At 44.5% G+C, this 18091-nt stretch overlaps 3 protein-coding genes across 3 annotated transcripts in view; 2 read left to right on the top strand and 1 right to left on the bottom strand.

Moving 5' to 3' along the window:
- Positions 1 to 18091, bottom strand: part of KLHL22 (kelch like family member 22) — a 303656-nt gene that overhangs the window by 37982 nt on the left and 247583 nt on the right. The window lies entirely within an intron of this gene.
- Positions 480 to 10034, top strand: LOC139598477 (solute carrier family 2, facilitated glucose transporter member 11-like). The gene is made up of 12 exons (XM_071444908.1): positions 480 to 518; positions 1418 to 1516; positions 1953 to 2113; positions 3674 to 3798; positions 4459 to 4588; positions 5155 to 5303; positions 7411 to 7598; positions 7739 to 7849; positions 8357 to 8458; positions 8613 to 8688; positions 9368 to 9495; positions 9828 to 10034. The coding sequence occupies exons 1-12, from the start codon at positions 495 to 497 to the stop codon at positions 10032 to 10034; spliced, it is 1500 nt and encodes a 499-aa protein (XP_071301009.1). The 5' UTR covers positions 480 to 494.
- LOC139598474 (macrophage migration inhibitory factor-like) lies at positions 12704 to 15932 on the top strand. The gene is made up of 3 exons (XM_071444904.1): positions 12704 to 12811; positions 15251 to 15423; positions 15866 to 15932. The coding sequence occupies exons 1-3, from the start codon at positions 12704 to 12706 to the stop codon at positions 15930 to 15932; spliced, it is 348 nt and encodes a 115-aa protein (XP_071301005.1).

The following is an 18091-nucleotide window of genomic DNA, read 5'->3' as shown; positions in this document are numbered from 1 at the left end:
GTAATGATTAAGTCACGATGTGCTCCAGTTGCCATCACCTGGAGAGAAGACAGCTCTTTCCTGTGACATGTCAAAGTCCTGGAGGTCACTGCCCAAGCCCCATCTAAGATTCCCAACAGAGAACTCTGTGTCTGAGTTCCTCACTTATACTGAGAACTGAGCAGGTTATGATGATGGGAATCCTGTTTAAGGTTGTTTTCTCAGTCTCATGTGCCCCTAGCAGAAGACAGAGTTCATGAAGTACCCAGCTCCTGCAAGGGCCACCATCCTGTTTACTTGGGCTGCACATATCCATTGGTTGAAATATTTAATCCAGCAATCCTAAACTTTGTACGACAGCTGGAATATGTGCAATTAACTCAAACCCCTCTGAAGTAAAATTTAACTTCTGTAACACGGGGCTAGTTCACTGACACTGCTGCTGGATCATGTGAGCATTTGGCTCCTTGGCAGGTAGCAGCAGTGAGCAGCAGGCACTGGCTCATTCATAGGAGATGGCTGCCTTCCTCTCCAGCCTGGTGAGTACCTGCTCACATCTCCTCTGCCTTACAAAAGACAAAGGTAACATCATTCTAGAGAGTCAGGTTCTTTAAAGATTTCAATTCCTTTGTTCCAGAGACCATCTTTCCTTTCTGTGTTTAAACATCACAAAGAGCAATGGGGCTTGGTGCATGAAGATCATGTTGCATTGTCTTTTCTATGTAACAAGATGAAATGGAATAATGAAATGAAATGAAATGAAATGAAATGAAATGAAATGAAATGAAACGAAAATTTAACAACAGCTCTGGCTCTTCCACCACTATGATACTTTACTTTGTCTTCTAAGTTACTGAAAACAATACTAAATATTAAGCACTCTGATTACTTCCCAAAATAATGAATATAGTAATGGTACAGCAAAAGACTAAGAAATTGTGACATAAATTTGTAAATAAATTACTTTCTTCACTTCATCAAAAAATAATTAATATAATCCATCAGTAGTTTCCATAATATTTAAAAGGGAAGAAGTGATATGTATCATCATATTTTATGGTTTGGTGCATATTGGTTGCTGTCCATGGCACACAGGGAGAATGATTCCCTCTTCCCCATGCCCAGATCTGACACCTTTGTCAGGCCAACCTGTCAGCTGTTGCAGGCACACAGTGACAGTTGTACTACCAGGAACAACTTTTCAAACTCCTTTTCCTTCTTGCAAGCAGAGTGATGGATTATCTATCACCTTACACCCGTTTGCTCTGGCACTGTGGCTGGTGGTTGTGCTTTGACAGCAGATTAAAGGGACTTTGAAAAATGTTTGAATTCAAAAGGATCTGAAGTGATCAAAGATGAAGCATGGCCACAAAATCTCTGGCCTTGCACAAAACTAGAGTAGTGAGGAGCTGATGGAGATTTTATTTTTGGTTTGCAGGTGCAGTTCCGGGGCCTACTTCAAATGATCTTAGTGCTGGGAATTGGGGGCAGTTTCCCATATGGATTCCATATTTCTGTCATCAACTATCCTTCTGTGGTAAGTAGCCATCTCTCTGAGGCTGAAAACACAAAGGTGAGAGCCTCTGTTCTCCCATAAATCCCAAATTTACTGAGCACTCAGCTGCTCTGTCTAGGCCTTTTTATTTGGCTGACAGTAACATCACATGTAGAGAACTTTTCCTCCTTAAAAGAACTGGACAGCATTTTCTATTTTAAATAAGCTCTTGCCATGTGGTGCACAAGCCTCCAAAGGAGGGCACAAAATGAGCTCTCAGCATGCTCACCAGGAAGCTCCTGACTGATACAGACTTGAAGAATTTGCAGTGTGATCTCAGTTAATTTGTTTTACTAAAAAAGTCTCAAAGTAACTCTAATATGAGAGCCACAGGCTTGATCTGAAATACACCAACAAAATGTGAAGGAATCTGGTTATCCAGACCCATTATCCAGGCAAATCTTGTTTTCTTTTGCAGCACATCAGGAAGTTCATTAATGAAACCTGGATAGATCGACATGGCTCTCCCCTCCACCCTGAGACAGTCATGCTGCTGTGGTCCTTCATTGTGTCTGTGTATGGGATAGGAGGATTCCTGGGAAGCCTCTGCTGTGGCTACCTGACTACAAAATACAGGAAGTAAGTGCTCCTTGTAGCAGCTCAGCAGTCAGAAAGCACAGGGAAATACCAAGGGGACAAATCAGTCTCTTCTTTTTGCTTGAAGCAGCCCTGCTGAAGAGAATTGCTTTGGTTTCCTGGCACACCCACTTTCTCCAAGCAGCCTTCTGTCCTATTGATCTGCCCTCCCCTGGGAACTGTGTTCTGTGAGGGCTGCAGCCATCAGCACAGCACCAGATCAGTGCCTCTGGGACAAGTGCCATAGGGTCACATCCTCTCCAAGGTCCCCTACCATTCTCATCAAGATCTCCCAAGCTTTACAAACCCCAAGGAGGGAGCTGTATGTGTTGTGTTGTAACACACTATCTGCAGTTACTCAAACACCTGGAAAATATCCTTATGTGACAAAGAGGAGTCAGATTTCCATTTAAATGCACTCATTGTGGGGTGGTGACATTATATTAAATATTCAGATCTACTCTAGTGAAAATATGGAGAGAGGAGAAAAAAAATTGCTTGTAATTTCACTGTAAAGATATAATCAGCACCAAAACAAATGTCCAAGAGACATGTCTGTTCCTGACAATCCATTTTACTGAAAGCTAGCTCCAAACTCTCTTTGCCACTGGACAAAGGAAGGATTCCTCACCAGTGTGGTCTGTTCTCGGTGCCTTGTGTGTAACACCACTGATTTCATTTGCAGAGAAATTGGCAAACTTATCTTCTTGGTGTGACCCACTTAAAGATCTGCTCCACAACACACTGATCCAGGGGCCCCTCATTTGGGTCTCAACAAACCATCTTAACCTGCCTGCAATTGTGTTCTTTCCTAACAGGTAAGTGCCCCCAAGAAATTTCTTGTGGGACACTGCCTCATCCCACACACTGAGAGTCTCCCAAGGCTGCAAACAGGATCCTGCACCTCTCCCATGGGTTGTTTAACACTTGGTAGCCCAATTGCTGAATCCCAGCCTGAACACAGAGTGTCTGTGATCCTCAGTGTGTGCAAGGGGGCTCTGGTCTAACAAGTGTCACAGCAAAAGATCTGAGTGCAAAAGACTTGGAGCCTGAGACACCAGGGTGGTGAACACACCAGCCTGTGATTCTCCCAGAGGGACTTCTGACCTGAAATGTGCCTCTAGAAAACTCTGTCTGCCATCTCAGAGCACCCATTTAGCCAAGAGTGTCTTTGGTATGAGCCATTCTAGAATGGGACCCGTGGACTCAGACTATTTCTGGGGAAAAAACTGACATCTTATGAAGACTTATAGCCATTTAAAAATCTTGGTGACAAACTGGGCCGCTCCTTCCATCTTTTCCCCTACTTGTACTGTGGAAATACTGACAAACTGTTTAAATTCTAACCTAAAAAAAAATTATTAATTCAAATCTAAAAGATCCTAAAGTTTTAAAGAACCATTTTGACTATCTTAAGTTGAAATTATTTCAGCCATTCCTCAAAACAGTAGGAATGGCTGTACCACACTTCCTGTCACAGCAAGAGTAATCAAAAGAGTACAAGAGGTTCTCACTACATTTCACACTAAATTCTCAAGGCCTTTCTTTCTTTTTTTTTTTCAGGAAAAAGTGCCAAATGTTCACCAACCTGATCATGTTGGTAGCTGCACTTTTCATGGCCCTCAGCAGAACAGCCAAATCCTTTGAGATGATTCTGGTTGGGCGCTTTCTTTATGGCATTGGTGCAGGTATGTCAGCATGGCCTGCAAGGCTGCAGGCCCTCACCTGAAATGTTATAATGACCTGAAATAATTACCTGAAAGAACAAAAGGTCCAACTACTGTGCAATGTTTCTCACAGAAGTCAGTAGACAGACACACACTGTGATGTCTGCAGAGTTTTTCCCCAAGAGGTTAAATTCCATTGTCATCATTACCAGATCTTTCTTCGTCACAGATTCTGGGATCAAAAACTCCTCTGTGCATTTCCAGATACAAAGTAAATTTTCTTTCTGAAGCATCTTTCTCTCTTCCTTGCTCTCACACTGAAGTGCACCTCTATAATTAACTCCTGAGACTTAAAGTTGTAAGAAAAATACCACTACACCCAGGGAAACCTGTAAACCCCATAAGGGCATTCTCCTCAAGCCAGTGCTGGCCACCAGAGCTGACTGCAATGAAAAACCCAAAACTGTCCAGCTGTCCTGGGCTTGTCTCTACAGCCATCCTTGAAGAATGGTTTTTAAAGCAAATAAAACCAGGCACTCAATAAAAGTGAAAGAATCATCTCTTTTGCAAGAAATTATAATCTAAACAGCAGAGTGAATGCAAACAATGTAAGATAGGATGGTCAAAAAGTTAATATTTTCTAAATATTTAAACTGTTATTTATCCTCTTGTATGTTCAAGGTTTTTCTCTCAATATACATCCTCAGTATGTAGGAGAGATTTCACCCAAGAAGCTGCGTGGGTTTACCAACTCCACTGTTGCTGTTTTTCTGACCCTGGGAAAACTCACAGGACAGGTTGTTGGACTACGGTAAATTCTCCAATTTTTCCATCAGGTTACACTCAAAGTAGAAATGTTTCTCTGACTTTATCCTCTTACCTAGTCAGTGACTGAGAAACACTCTCCTCCTCCCCAAAACATGCCTTAGCTTATGTCAGAAGAAAAATATTTATTGTATTTGAGGGAAATATAGTTTCAAATATAGAAGGCAGAAATTATTTACTCATAATCTGATTTCTTCTTATTTCCACACTCTTTCTACTAGGAGACTTCCCCTTCAATATTCATTGTTCTTACATAAAAAGTCTTAGCAAATGTTTGGCTCTTGTGGCCAAGCAGTGGTCAAATGAGTCTCATCAGCTCTCTAGACATTAGAGTGGGTTCTAATGATATTCAGAAAGATTTTCAAAATATCAGATAATTCCTTTAAAATAAATTGTCAGTAACAAAACCAGCCAAATATGTGAAATCTGCCAAATTAAAATTCAGGGGTTAACTCCAGCGAACTCTTGAATGGAATCTTTATCACTCAGAAAAACTTCCTGAACATTCATTCCATTATTTCAGCATAATTTTGTTTCACATACACTTTCCAGGGAGATTTTAGGAAGCGAAGCTTTGTGGCCATGGTTGTTAGCATCTAGTGGACTTTCAGCATTGGTTCAACTGGTTACCCTCCCATTTTTCCCTGATTCACCATCCTACCTCCTGATACAGAAGGGTAATGAGGAAGCCTGCAGGAAAGGTAGAGTGTCTGCTTTCCTCACTTACTTCCCTTCATCTGCTGTGTCCCAGGGAGAGCCTCTGCAGCAGAGGAGGCAGGGCAGAGCTGTGCTGCACAGGGCAGTGCCAGGGAGCACAGGCAGAGCTGTGCTGCACAGGGCAGTGCCAGGGAGCACAGGCAGAGCTGTGCTGCACAGGGCAGGGCCACAGAGCACAGGCAGAGCTGTGCTGCACAGGGCAGTGCCAGGGAGCACAGGGAGCACAGGCAGAGCTGAGCTGCACAGGGCAGTGCCATGGAGCACAGGCAGAGCTGCACAGGGCAGTGCCAGGGAGCACAGGCAGAGCTGCACAGGGCAGTGCCGGGAAGCACAGGGAGCACAGGCAGAGCTGAGCTGCACAGGGCAGAGCATGGAGCACAGGGAGCACAGGCAGAGCTGTGCTGTACAGGGCAGTGCCAGGGAGCACAGGGAGCACAGGCAGAGCTGTACTGTACAGGGCAGTGCCAGGGAGCACAGGCAGAGCTGTGCTGCACAGGGCAGAGCATGGAGCACAGGGAGCACAGGCAGAGCTGTGCTGCACAGGGCAGTGTCAGGGAGCACAGGGAGCACAGGCAGAGCTGTGCTGCACAGGGCAGTGCCAGGGAGCACAGGCAGAGCTGTGCTGCACAGGGCAGTGCCAGGGAGCACAGGCAGAGCTGTGCTGCACAGGGCAGTGCCAGGGAGCACAGGCAGAGCTGTGCTGCACAGGGCAGAGCATGGAGCACAGGGAGCACAGGCAGAGCTGTGCTGCACAGGGCAGTGCCAGGGAGCACAGGCAGAGCTGTGCTGCACAGGGCAGTGCCAGGGAGCAGAGCTGTGCTGCACAGGGCAGTGCCATGGAGCACAGGGAGCACAGGCAGAGCTGTGCTGCACAGGGCAGTGCCAGGGAGCAGAGCTGTGCTGCACAGGGCAGTGCCAGGGAGCACAGGCAGAGCTGTGCTGCACAGGGCAGTGCCAGGGAGCACAGGCAGAGCTGTGCTCACAGGGCAGTGCCAGGGAGCACAGGCAGAGCTGTGCTCACAGGGCAGTGCCAGGGAGCACAGGCAGAGCTGTGCTCACAGGGCAGTGTCAGGGAGCACAGGCAGCAGCACAGACAACAGCTGAGGTACCCCTGGCAATGCCTGTGTTAACCTCACTCAGCCCATGAAGACAAGAAACACAGATGTATATCAACACATCTAACATTTCCCACCTTGGTGGGCACTGCTTTATTTCTTTAAAGGAAATGGTTCAGGCAGCTGTCTGTTTTTTGTATTGTTAAATAAAAAGTACTCAGATGTTTACTTTGTTTACAGTTAAGTAAACTCCACATTAGAAAGCTGTGCTATACTGACAACCAGACAGATAAAATCCTTCAAATTGCTCACTGCCCCTGCAGCAACCAGATGGCAGAAGCAGCACCAGCACCTACTCCAATGGACAGGCAGCTAAAGGGTTTAATGCATTGGAAACCCAGGGCACTGGGAATATTTCTGTGTCTGCTCTGGGGTGCCCTGACCCCCAGGGCAGCACTGACTCTGACCCTCATTCATGGAGAAAGTTTCCCAGACTACAAGATAGACTGGAATCCACAAAAGTGTGAAATACATTATAGAGAGCAGTGTAGGTGGATCACTTGGAGAGAAATTGATGTTTTGGGATTTTTAGTATGTTGTGGATGGAAGCAAGATGGAGAGCACAGGGTGTCATCCTGGGTTTCTTCTTTGTGCTTCTTCTTCCTTCTTCTCCGTGGGTTTGGGTGGCATTTTGTAATTGGGCAGAAAAGTCTGCATTGGGGGCTCTTTGGGATCAGTTATTGGGGTAAAAGGGAAAATAATCTGGGTGTCAGCTCTTAATTAGATAGTTTAGTCTTAAAAGACCTTGTAACAAGAGATTGTTGGTCATTTTGTGCCTTCTAATGAAAAGTTGTCCAACTCACAGTAGTGAGACTGTTTTACTGATAAGAAATAATAAACACTTGAGTCTGAACATGAAACACTGTCTCAAGTGCCTTCAATCCAGACCCAGAAATACCAACACCCCCACAAATGCAACCAGTGCTGAAGGAGCTATCCTGGTAGGATAATCCACTTCCCTCTTTCTGCCCTGCAGCCATCAGGAAGCTCTGGGGGGAAGGAGACCACCAAGCAGAAATTGATGACATTATGAAGGAGAAGGGCGCCATGGCGAGCACCAAAACCTTGCGTGTCCTGGAAGTCATCAAAGAGAGATCCCTCCGCTGGCAGCTCTACATCCTGGTGATTGTCATGACCACGCTGCAGCTCTGTGGGATAAATGCAGTTGAGTGCTCTCTTCACACCCAGGACAAGAGAGGCAGCATTACAAACCTCTCCAAGTCAATGTTATTAAACCAGCTCAGAATTGTATCTCAAATGCAGCACCTTTTTTCACAGGTTAATTTCTTCTTTGCATTTTTCAGATCTACTTCTATTCTTTTGAAGTATTCCACACAGCCAAGTTTGAAGAATACCTTATCCCATACGTGTCCCTGGGAGTTGGGCTGTGTGAGTGCTTATCCTCCATACTGTGTGTAAGTCTTCTCAGATTTGAGTTTGAAGGAAAAATTTAATATGGTCAACAACTGTGCCTTTCCTTTCTTATAACTGGGCTCAGAGAAATTTTGCATAACCTAAGCCACATCTTCCTGCTTCTGCAAAACCACTGGCAGGATACAAAGAAGTCTTTTCCCCAAATTATTTGCATAAGTGTGTGTCTTTAGACTCACTTTTTTCTGCAAAATAATAATCTTCTGATGTTCTGGATTAGATATGTGTACATATGTGTGGACAACTAGACATATGCAAGCAAAAGAGGGAACTGTCTAATAACAGCTTAGGATTGACTAATAAACACAGCTTAATTAATAATGAATTCGTTTTGAAAAAAATAATCAAATTCATTAGGAACTAAGAGACTGTCAAATGACCCTGATTTATGGCTATTATTTAGACAAGTCTTCTGCAGAGAACACATGGAGAGAGGAGGAATGATCTCCTGTGAGGCCTGGGGTGTGTGAGCTGTGGTTTGTGTTTTGCAGAGCACCCTCATAGACCGCTTTGGGCGGAAGGTGCTGCTCTGGGGTGGATACCTGCTGATGTGCTCTGTGCTGGCACTGCTCACCACGACCCTGTCACTGCAGGTACAGAGCAGCAGCCTCCTGGCCACTTCCCCAGCCCCCCTTTCTGCTCCTAACTCGCAGGAGATGTGTAAAATCTTCAGCCATGGCAGCAAGTACAGAGCTCTGCTGTTCTGCCCTGTGGTAATGGTTTGGTATCACTGCTTTCTCATTTTAGCATCGCTTTTTCTGGATGCATTACTTCAGTGTTATCTTGATCTTCCTGTTCGTTGTCTTCTTTGGAATTGGACCATGTGAGTACATCAGTGGTTATTCTGGGAGGAAATTTGGTGTTGAGTTGGTTGGCAACACAACTGGCAGAGGAAGAACTGGCTAGTGCCCTGCTAAAAAGGTCTGGAAATTAAGGAGGGAAGGGCAGACACATACAAGTGGGAGACAGGAAAAGGACACAGACACCTCAAATTTTATTGCTGACCACATGATCTAAATAATTTAAAACAGTGTCATCTTCTCCAGAGGGTGTGAGATAGAAATTTCAAAACAATTTCTACATTAATCAACTAAAACCAGGATTCTAGGCATTGCCAGCTATGTTAAAGTGATCATCTTCAATTACTTAACAAGTCAAGCTTTTGCCTACCAACATGCTCCAGGTGGAAGTGGCCACAGGAGCCAAAAGGGAGCTGGTTCTATAAACCCTGCCCCAGTAACAATTACCAGTGCAATATGGAACTGCACAGATCCACTGATACCAGAAAAACGATTCCAGTACATACAGGAGGAACCTAAATTAACTGCTGGATTCCATTTCTGGAATCAAGGCCTTTCTCTCTTATAGCAGAGGCCACCTAATAACAGGTGACTTATTCTGTCTGTCTGTCCCCTCTGCCACTGCCATTGGGAGGAGCTTCAGCAGAAGCAAGGAAACAAATAAAAAATAAACCTGGTGTGTGTTTGGCTTTGCTTTTCCAGCTGGAGCCACCATATCTGTGATGGTTGAAATCTTCAGCCAGTCATACAGACCATCAGCCTTCCTGATTGTGGGCTGCATCAACTGGATGGGACTCTTTGTACTTGGCATGATTTTTCCAGTAATTGTTGTAAGTGACTCAGAGGATCCCTCTTCCCAGGCTAATCTATTTCTGATGCCAACAAGGGGTGAAATAATAGCAATAAACTGCAATGACATGCAAAGCTTAGCACTCTGTCCAAACACCAAACCTGCTCAGAAAGCCCCAGGCTTGGCAAGGAGCAGCAATTGGACTCAGGTCCAACAAGGCCAGTGGGAACTCCTGGGCTGGTTCCTGTCCTGGACTGGGTATTGAGCTCACCTCTGAATTTGAACTTCTAAGACACGGGCTTGCACTAAAGAGCAGGGAAATAGAAATGAGTTTCTTATTTTCCTCACATTATCTTGCATTTTTGCCTGCAGGAGAACCTTGGACCCCTCTGTTTCCTTATCTTTTTGGCAATCCTTGTTTTATCAGCAATTTTCATCTACCTGTATCTTCCTGAGACTAAGGGCAAATCAATCATGGAAATAAAAGCAGAATTCAACAAGCTGAACTTTGGGAAAAAAGAAACCTCTGTCACTGAAAATAACTTTCCTAAGGAACAGTTGTATTGCACCAAGCTCTGAATGTTCAGAGAAGAAATTTGCATCTCTTAGAAAAGACAGGAAATAATGTTGCAATAGAACTAAAAAGGAAACATTAAAAACAGACTGCAAGCTCTTCTGTCTCATTTGTTTTTTCTTTTTTAAGATAGATATGAAACTCATTATCTAGAGTAACACTAAGTAGGAACCTGCTGGCAAACAGCTCAGAGTGTCAGAAATACAAAAGAATAAGTGAAATATTTGAAGATGAACCAAGGTAAAGAATGATTAAGAATGGGAAACACAGAAGTCAAAAGTGTGGCTGACAGGTAGCAGAGGGAAAGCTAAATACATGGTCTAGGGTATTGATGCAGACTAAAAATTAACACCTCAAATTCAGAAAACAGGTTTCAGCATGACAACAGAGAAAAGCATTGAGAGTGAAATTTGCTGCACAATGGTCCTGGAGGTATAATGGAAATCTCAGTGGAAAACATCCTAGGCAGGGAGAAGGGCCTGCTAAACTGAGATATCCTTGCATGCAGAAGAAGTAAAATGGCTGCTATGAAATAAAGCAGGCTCTGGAGAGCATCTCTGGTGTCTAAGGAACTGATTTTCAACCTGCTGCATCAACTTCTGGGAATTACATCAGATGTTTTCACAGAAGAAAGAGTTTGTTTTGGAAATGTTTTTCTTGCTATGTAAGCAAGCTGGGAAGAACGACTGATTATTGTACCCAGCAATAAAAATAGGTTGTGAAGTTCACTGGAAATAGTCTAAGTTTTTCCAAGTGACCAATAACAAGTATAGGATGGCTTGTAACTAAACAGTTTGGATCATGCCACCTGCTTTCCTCTAAGCACTGAAGAAAAAATGAATCAATATTACAAACTACAGCTCCTCTCCTTACAGATGGAGGGGTCACTTGTGTTTGTTTTTAACACTTTGGCTTAGGAAACATACCCTGAAAAGGCTTTTTGTAAACCAGATTTTATCTCTGGGGTTTTTTTTAGGGTTTTCCTTATTTTCAGAATGCATACAGGAAACACAATCCACAAACGTGGGCTGTAAATGAACACTGGCATTTCATCTCCTGACTTTTTATTTGCTGACTTTTTACAGCAAGGCTGCTACAGTGAAGGAACTGACTTAAAATCAACATACCCCACACAATCATAGAATGGACTGGGTTGGAAGGAACCTTAAAGATCATCCAGTTCCACCCCCCTGCCATGGGCAGGGATGTCACCATTTAGGTCAGGTTGTTCAGGGCCCAGTCAGCCTGACCTTGAACACAATCAGCTTCAGCACGTTCATACAGAAGTTTTCACAATTAAAAAGTGTTTACTTCAATTATACCATTCAATACAACATTTAGTGCAAGCTAGAGAAAGCCTGGAGTAAATGGAGTGAGTAGAAAAGCTCCTAACTCAGAATCTACTGGGCACAAAGACACCCATCACTTTTAACATGCAGAGATTATCAAACCATTTCTTTTATCCCCATCAGCATTTCCACCCTGCCCTCCCCACACATCTCACTGTGAACACCCCCCACAAACGCCATGGGATCCCTCTAAATCACTGCTCTCATGTGAGGCTGCTCCAGGCAGCAGTGAGAACTGATCCCAGCCTTGCCAGCTCTCCTCCAGCCTGGATAAAAGCTCCTCCTGTCAGAAAGCCCGTGCATTTCCTATCTCCCAGGAGTTATGACTGTTATGGAACCATTTGCACAACAAAGGAGCAAGTTGAAAACAAGCCTTCTCTGAGCATGTAGAATGCATCACCACAGTGGAACATCAAGAGACTGATTTAAGGCATCTTTGTGGTGACTTAGTCATGGTTCAGGAAAGGTCTGCCCAGCATGTGTCACTGGGGGGTTTTGTTATGGTCTGTTCCACAGAGAGCCTTTCAGACCTCACAATTTAATTATTCATCCAATTTTTAAGAAACAATTACAAGGCTTGCATGAAGAGGTGCATTCCAACCTGCACTCAGTCTCTGAAACACTTGATTTTCCATTGGTTTAATGACTGGGGGTGACAGTGGTCACAGGGGTCCGAGGATGAGGGAAGAGACGAGGATCTGACTCCATGTTTCAGAAGGCTTGATTTATTATTTTATCATATATATTATATTAAAACTAAAATAATAGAAGAATATACTAAAAGAATAGAAGAAAGGATTTCATCAGCAGGCTGGCTAAGAATAGAAAAAGAAAGAATGATAACAAAAGCTTGTGGCTCAGACTCTGTCCGAGCCACCAGACTGTGATTGGCCATTAATTAGAAACAACCACATGAGCCAATCCCAGATGCACCTGTTGCATTCCACAGCAGCAGATAACCACTGGTTACATTTTATTCCTGAGGCCTCTCAGCTTCTCAGGAGGAAAAATCCTAAGGAAAGGATTTTCCATAAAAGATGCCTGTGACAACTGGGCTGGCTCCAAACACGAGGGCTCATTTTGGATGCTTTGGTTTCCAGAGTGCAAAGCTGGGCTCCCTCCCAGGCTGTGTTAGCAGGCTGCACATCCAGCCTCCCCCTCCTGGGACACTGCCACCCCTCTCAATGCACCTGCTGAAGGTGTCACTGACTATTCAGAGGCTCCTGAGGTGCTTACTGGCACAGTGGGCTGGGCCAGCTTGTGGTGAGTTAGAAATAAAGCTGAGAACAAGGTGAGCTGAAAAAAAACCTGCTTGTGATGCAAAGATGCCTAAATTCACTGTTAACACAAATATAAGCAAGGATAAAATTCCAGAATCTTTTGCAGGGGAGCTCACCCAACAATTATCAAAAGCATTGGGCAAACCAGCACAGGTAAGTCCATTTGCTGAAATGTTTTCCTTCTTTAATCAGCTGTGCCTATGCAATGAGCTGTTTCTGAGTGATAGCCTTGATAAACTAACATAGCTAATGACTCACTGGGAGAATATCAAATACTTGTTCACTGTAACTTAGCTTTGTTGAGGTCTCAAAACCCTGGAGTATTCAAACTAGATTTGTGTAGGATGATATTGCATGTATTTATCTGTAGATAAAGACACTGGATGTCTGTGGGGACATTTCCACAGGTACCTGTGAATACCTCTCAAGAACCTGGCTGACTGAAGAGCAAAGCTCAGCCTCCACTTCCTTGCTGAGACCTGTTGAATAAGTGCCTGTTATTTACCAAACTGCCTGTAGCCTAGTGGTTCCAGTTGAAGCACAAAAATTATTTATTCAGCTTGCTTGGACAGCTGGCAGAAATATCTGTGTGGCATCCTGCTATTTGTAATCAAAATAGCAGAGTAAAAGCTGCTTGCTGGTTTTACTACCAAACTGGAGGGGTTTTACTTGCCAAAACATGGCAGGTAAAATATGGCAGCATGCTACTGAGGTGAAGTCCTAAACACTGGGATTGAGGGTATTCTACAGATTTATAAGGCTGTTACTTTCTTAATACTGACTGGTCACTAGTCACTGTATCAGCTGCTTACTGGAAGTTGTAGAATATGAAAAACCAAAAGAAAACCTCTCTACAGAGCTGTAAACTTCCTAACATGAGCTGTACCTCTGCAGGAGCTTTAATGAACTGGTTGTAGATCTGTAGCTGCTTGTTTAAGCACCCTTTGTGCATATTCACTGCCCCTTTTCAGAAAATGTTTACTTTGCTTTGGGAGTGATGCTTTGAAACTGTAGAAAGAATGAAATTTTGGTGCCTACACAAAGGGCTCTGAGGGCTCCCCAGCAGAGTTTTCTCTGTGCACTGGGACACCTGAACATATTAAATTCTTACAGAAAACTGATGTGTTTTATCCCTCTTTAAAAAAGCCAATTTTTATCAGTCTAGCAAACAAGGACTTGCTGTTGGGGAGGCAAGGGGTGTGTCTTGCATAACAGCTTCTGAATATAAAGCTAGAGGCCAGGGATGGGATGCAGCTGGAGCAGGTTTGTGCAGCTGTGTGGAAGGGATATGTAATGGGACTCAGAAATATACAGGCAGTAAATAACAAAGAGATTTTTCTGAAGAGGACATACAGGCTCTTCGTGACAAAGGAGACAATAGGAAAGGGAGAGTCTCTCAGTTATAACACAGAAAGAAGGAAAGGATTAGGGTGGGCTGGAATGCAGAGCTTTCCTCTCACAGGAAACTGTGCCATTTGGGGAAAAATACGGATTTTTAATCAAATAGGGTTTTTTCCTATTGGAAGAACTGTTCCAAATATTTTCAAACTGCTCTAAGAAGAGACTAATGCTGATTAATGCCTCAACTTGGTTTTCCTTTTAATAGTGATAACTGCTTCCTGGGTAGGAGTTAAAGGCATGGATGTACCTACACTTGGCATAAAGGCAAGAGCACGTGGTGTCCAGACAGAGGAGAACAGGGCCAAGCCAGTGGTACCTCAGCAGGATCTCCTTGGCTTATCCTGTACTGCTGTGGTCTGATGCACCTCCCACCCAAACAAACTGTAAATGATGGCCAAGACTAATTACCCAGACAACTCCTGGTACTCAGGCTAGCCTGTTTTAGCAAGAGGGTGAATTGCTGCTGAGGTCCAACGACGCGCTGCTAATGAACGTGGGGAAGAGCAGCACAGAGGAGAGCCAGAGGAGCTGATCCCAGATCCCCAGTGGGTGGATCTGACACTGTGTGTTAGCAGCAGGGAAAATCGAGGGCTGGTCATTAATATTAACATAGATACTTTCTTCTGTTTTTCCTGATATCAAGAACAAAAAGCAGGATTAGGCTTTGTTTTGTTTAATGAGGTGCATGTTGATTTAGGCCTCTGCTGTGTCAGTTCACATTTCCCTCAGCAGGGAAGAGGGCAGCAGGAGCCAGTGAGGTGCAAAATCTCTCTGGAACGCAATGTGGCAGCAGGAGCATTGCACTCCCTCTTGTCCCTGACCTTCCCACACGGGCAGGGAGAGCCTGGTGGCTCTCAGGAGGTGCTGCAGGTCCTGCAGGTCACTGAGCTCGTGGAGCACCTGGCCTGGGAAGCCTGAAAACTATGGAGTCTTTGTACTGGCCTTTGACCCAGGAGTGAGGATCTGGGAGTAGAATGCAAATCTAGACAGTAAGATATCAACAAATGAAAGCCTTGCATATCAAAAATATGCACTTGTTTTCACTGTAGTTTAGGCACATAAATGCCCTCCTGGATTTTCAAAACTTTTCTTAATACAGCAAAGAAAATATAAAATATATAAATATATATAAATATATAAAATATATATAAATATATAAATATATATAAAATAATTTTCTTCTTCCAACAGTATCTAGCAATACAGATCTGTCCTGATCAGGTGATGTCCTTTGGTGGCTCCACAGACCCTTGTGCTATGTGCTTTCTCTACAGCACTGGAAAGATAGGGGAGCAGGAGAACAGGGTCTATTCCAAATTGCTTTGTGACCTGATGAGCAAACAGCTGAAAATACCATCTGACAGGTGAGCTCAAACAGCAACTTGTCTGACATGACTTCCCACAGACTGTTAAAACTATTGATCCCAGGCTGGTCCTTTGGTGTTCTCTTTAATGTACTGATTGAAGACATCAAAAGCCAAGTCAACTGAGCAACTCCCCAGCTAAAAACAGAAAAGACATTGCATGAGCTGCAATGCTGATGTCCAGAAGCTGTAGAATTCCTTGGTTAAAATTCCTAGGTTCAGGCACTGGATGTACCCACAGATATCACGTGCAAAAGACCAGGTATAGACACAAGAACTTGATCACCGGGAACTCTGGAATGCAAGGATGGGGCATGGACAGGGGCAGGAGGGAGGGAGTGAAGGGAAGGATAAAGCCCCAGGGGAGACCTCTAGCGTGTCCTGAGCAGCCTGCAGCAGCACTCTGCTCCCAGCTGTTAACAGTGCCTGTCTTCCCTTCCAGCATCTACATCAGCTTCTTTGACATCAGTCCTGGCAATGTGGGCTGGAATAGCACCACCTTTGCTTGATGTGCCCTGGGGTGATCACAGTTCACTCCTGAACCCTCACCGTGGTTGAGAACTGCAGTTCCAGTCACCCTCTGGCATCTGCCAAATGCAAAAGGCATTGATTGGTATCTTAGTTGCTGCTACCCACTGCTGTTTATCTTGTCTGCTGCTTCAATAAAAATGCAGCAGAAACCTTATGTCTGAGACCTTCTTGTTACACTGGGAAGACCTGTAGTTGAGATGGAGGGTGCTTTCTCAAAATACCCTCAAGAGAAGCTTTTCTTTCAAAAAAGGTTTAGTCATAAATGAAGATAAACATTCCTTTTGCCTTTGCCCTGTCCATCATCAAGAGTCAAATTTCAAGAAGAGATAAATATATCCTGATGTGGTTTCAAGATATATTTAAGTTAATAGGTGTGGAAATGTTGCACGTGGACCTCCTTCAAAAGGAGCAAAGACATGATTACCTCTTATTTAAAAGGGATGGATTGCAGTGCAGGTCCTCTTTAGGCCTAACACTACAGGGATATCTAGCTGAGTAGCAGAAAAATTTGTGCTGGGAGTCTCCCAGGCCTCAGCACAGGAGGGAGTGAGTGGAAAAAACCACTGTTCACTGCTGTGCCCTCCCCCTTTCATCCACTGAACAATTTGTAGTGACAGCGAAGATTAGAGCACAGCTCAGAAAGAGGCAGAGGCACAGCAAGCCACAGTAATTCCTAGGGACTGAAGTGGTGAATTAATTATGAAAGGAAGATTTGCATATAAATATTTATTATTTAAGCCCTTGGTCAGATAAGATCATTTGCTTCCAAAGTAAAATAAAAGATTGAGTAGAGAGGTTTCCTGAAATTCTATAGTGAAGTGTATTGTGAGTTTTTCTGGAAGAGCAAACCTTATCACACCCCCGTTCTGAACTCTATTGTTAACATCCCATTGTGTCCCTACCACAGCTTTGCTTTGCAGCCACAGGCTTCAAATACAGACCTGCACCTCAAACAAAAAAAATGCTTTGTTGGGATAACAAATGGAAGCTGCTTTGGTCAGTCAGGGAGGCAAAAGAGAATGAAATTGCAGATGTCTCTCATTTGAGTGGCTGCATTGCCAGGGCTGCCACTCTGGGCCTGGCAGGCCACAGGGCAAGCACACCAGTGATGATGCTGCTCTCAGGCTTTTCTCCCTGCACAGGTAAAAGCCCCACCCCACCTCCATGCAACAAACCTAGGAGGCAGGAAGGAGAGAGGAATGAGTGAGACTATGCAATGGCAGGGAGCTGAGGACATCAAAGGGAGGAAACTTAATCAGCTCTTAGTGGCTGTTCCTAAGCACTGTTAATCACTAGAAAAGGAAGCACTGCAGTTCTCAGCATTATAACCTGTGTCACTTCAATGCCTTCCCGTGTGGCACCATCCCGTACTCCTCATTCGGGGCTATGAGTGTTCATGTGTGTAACACGTGTGGCCAAGCTTTGCAGCAGCAGCAGTGCACGACTGCTGTGTGTGCAATGTCTGGGCAGAGAGGGCTGCGGGCCTGATCCTCTTTAGCCTTCCTGTGAGTCATTTCGTGAGCAGAGCAGCGCTGCCGCCGTCGGGGCAGGCAAGAGCCGGGGTGGGGAGCCGTGCCCTGGCAGCAGCCTACGTGCATCGCATCACACAGCGCCGAACACGGCTCGGCTCTGCCGCCTCTCACCTCCAAGAGGCACGCACCAGTTCATTCCTAAGCAAAACAACTCGCTTCTGCCTCTTTCCAGTAGAAAAAGACGATGTGAAAATGGGGAGGCTCAGGAGAAATAAGTAATTTTTAATTTGACTGAAATACATTAGAGAATCATTTATGTGGCAGCAAGGCAGACGTTTCTGCTTACACCAAGATAAAGTGGTACACAGAGTTAAAGCAAAACTGCTACAAATGTTACTTTACTTTGCAAAAGAAAAAAAATTCTCGGAGTCAGGACAAGTATCCCTTTTTGCAATCGCCAGGCTGGGGCCTATATCCCTCTCTGGCCCTGATCCCGCAGAAACCAGTGCGAGTGCAACAGCGGTAGCATCACATGCGCTGATACCAAGTTATGTATGAGCTGCCCAGAGCGCCCGGACCCCGTTCCAGGAAGGAGCCCGTAACAAACCCCCAGAAAATGTTCAGTGGCAGTAACAGAGCCAAGGAATAACGGCGGGGCGGGGGAG

This window comes from Agelaius tricolor, unplaced genomic scaffold (assembly GCF_023055355.1).
Source record: "Agelaius tricolor isolate 1412-34295 unplaced genomic scaffold, bAgeTri1.0.p SCAF_20, whole genome shotgun sequence".
Classification (NCBI taxonomy): Eukaryota; Metazoa; Chordata; class Aves; order Passeriformes; family Icteridae; genus Agelaius; species Agelaius tricolor.
Note: the sequence above shows the minus strand (reverse complement) of the source record. Positions and strands in the feature narration are given on the sequence as shown.

Bases quoted from the DNA above. Each gene is read 5' to 3' on its own strand.
- LOC139598477 (XM_071444908.1), top strand. From the start codon at position 495: ATGGCTGCCTTCCTCTCCAGCCTG. The intron at 519-1,417 runs GTGAGTACCTGC...TTTGGTTTGCAG, and splicing joins CTGCCTTCCTCTCCAGCCTG to GTGCAGTTCCGGGGCCTACT. The intron at 7,599-7,738 runs GTTGAGTGCTCT...TGCATTTTTCAG, and splicing joins AGCTCTGTGGGATAAATGCA to ATCTACTTCTATTCTTTTGA.
- LOC139598474 (XM_071444904.1), top strand. From the start codon at position 12,704: ATGCCTAAATTCACTGTTAACACAAATATAAGCAAGGATAAAATTCCA. The intron at 12,812-15,250 runs GTAAGTCCATTT...TTCTTCCAACAG, and splicing joins CATTGGGCAAACCAGCACAG to TATCTAGCAATACAGATCTG. The intron at 15,424-15,865 runs GTGAGCTCAAAC...CTTCCCTTCCAG, and splicing joins CTGAAAATACCATCTGACAG to CATCTACATCAGCTTCTTTG.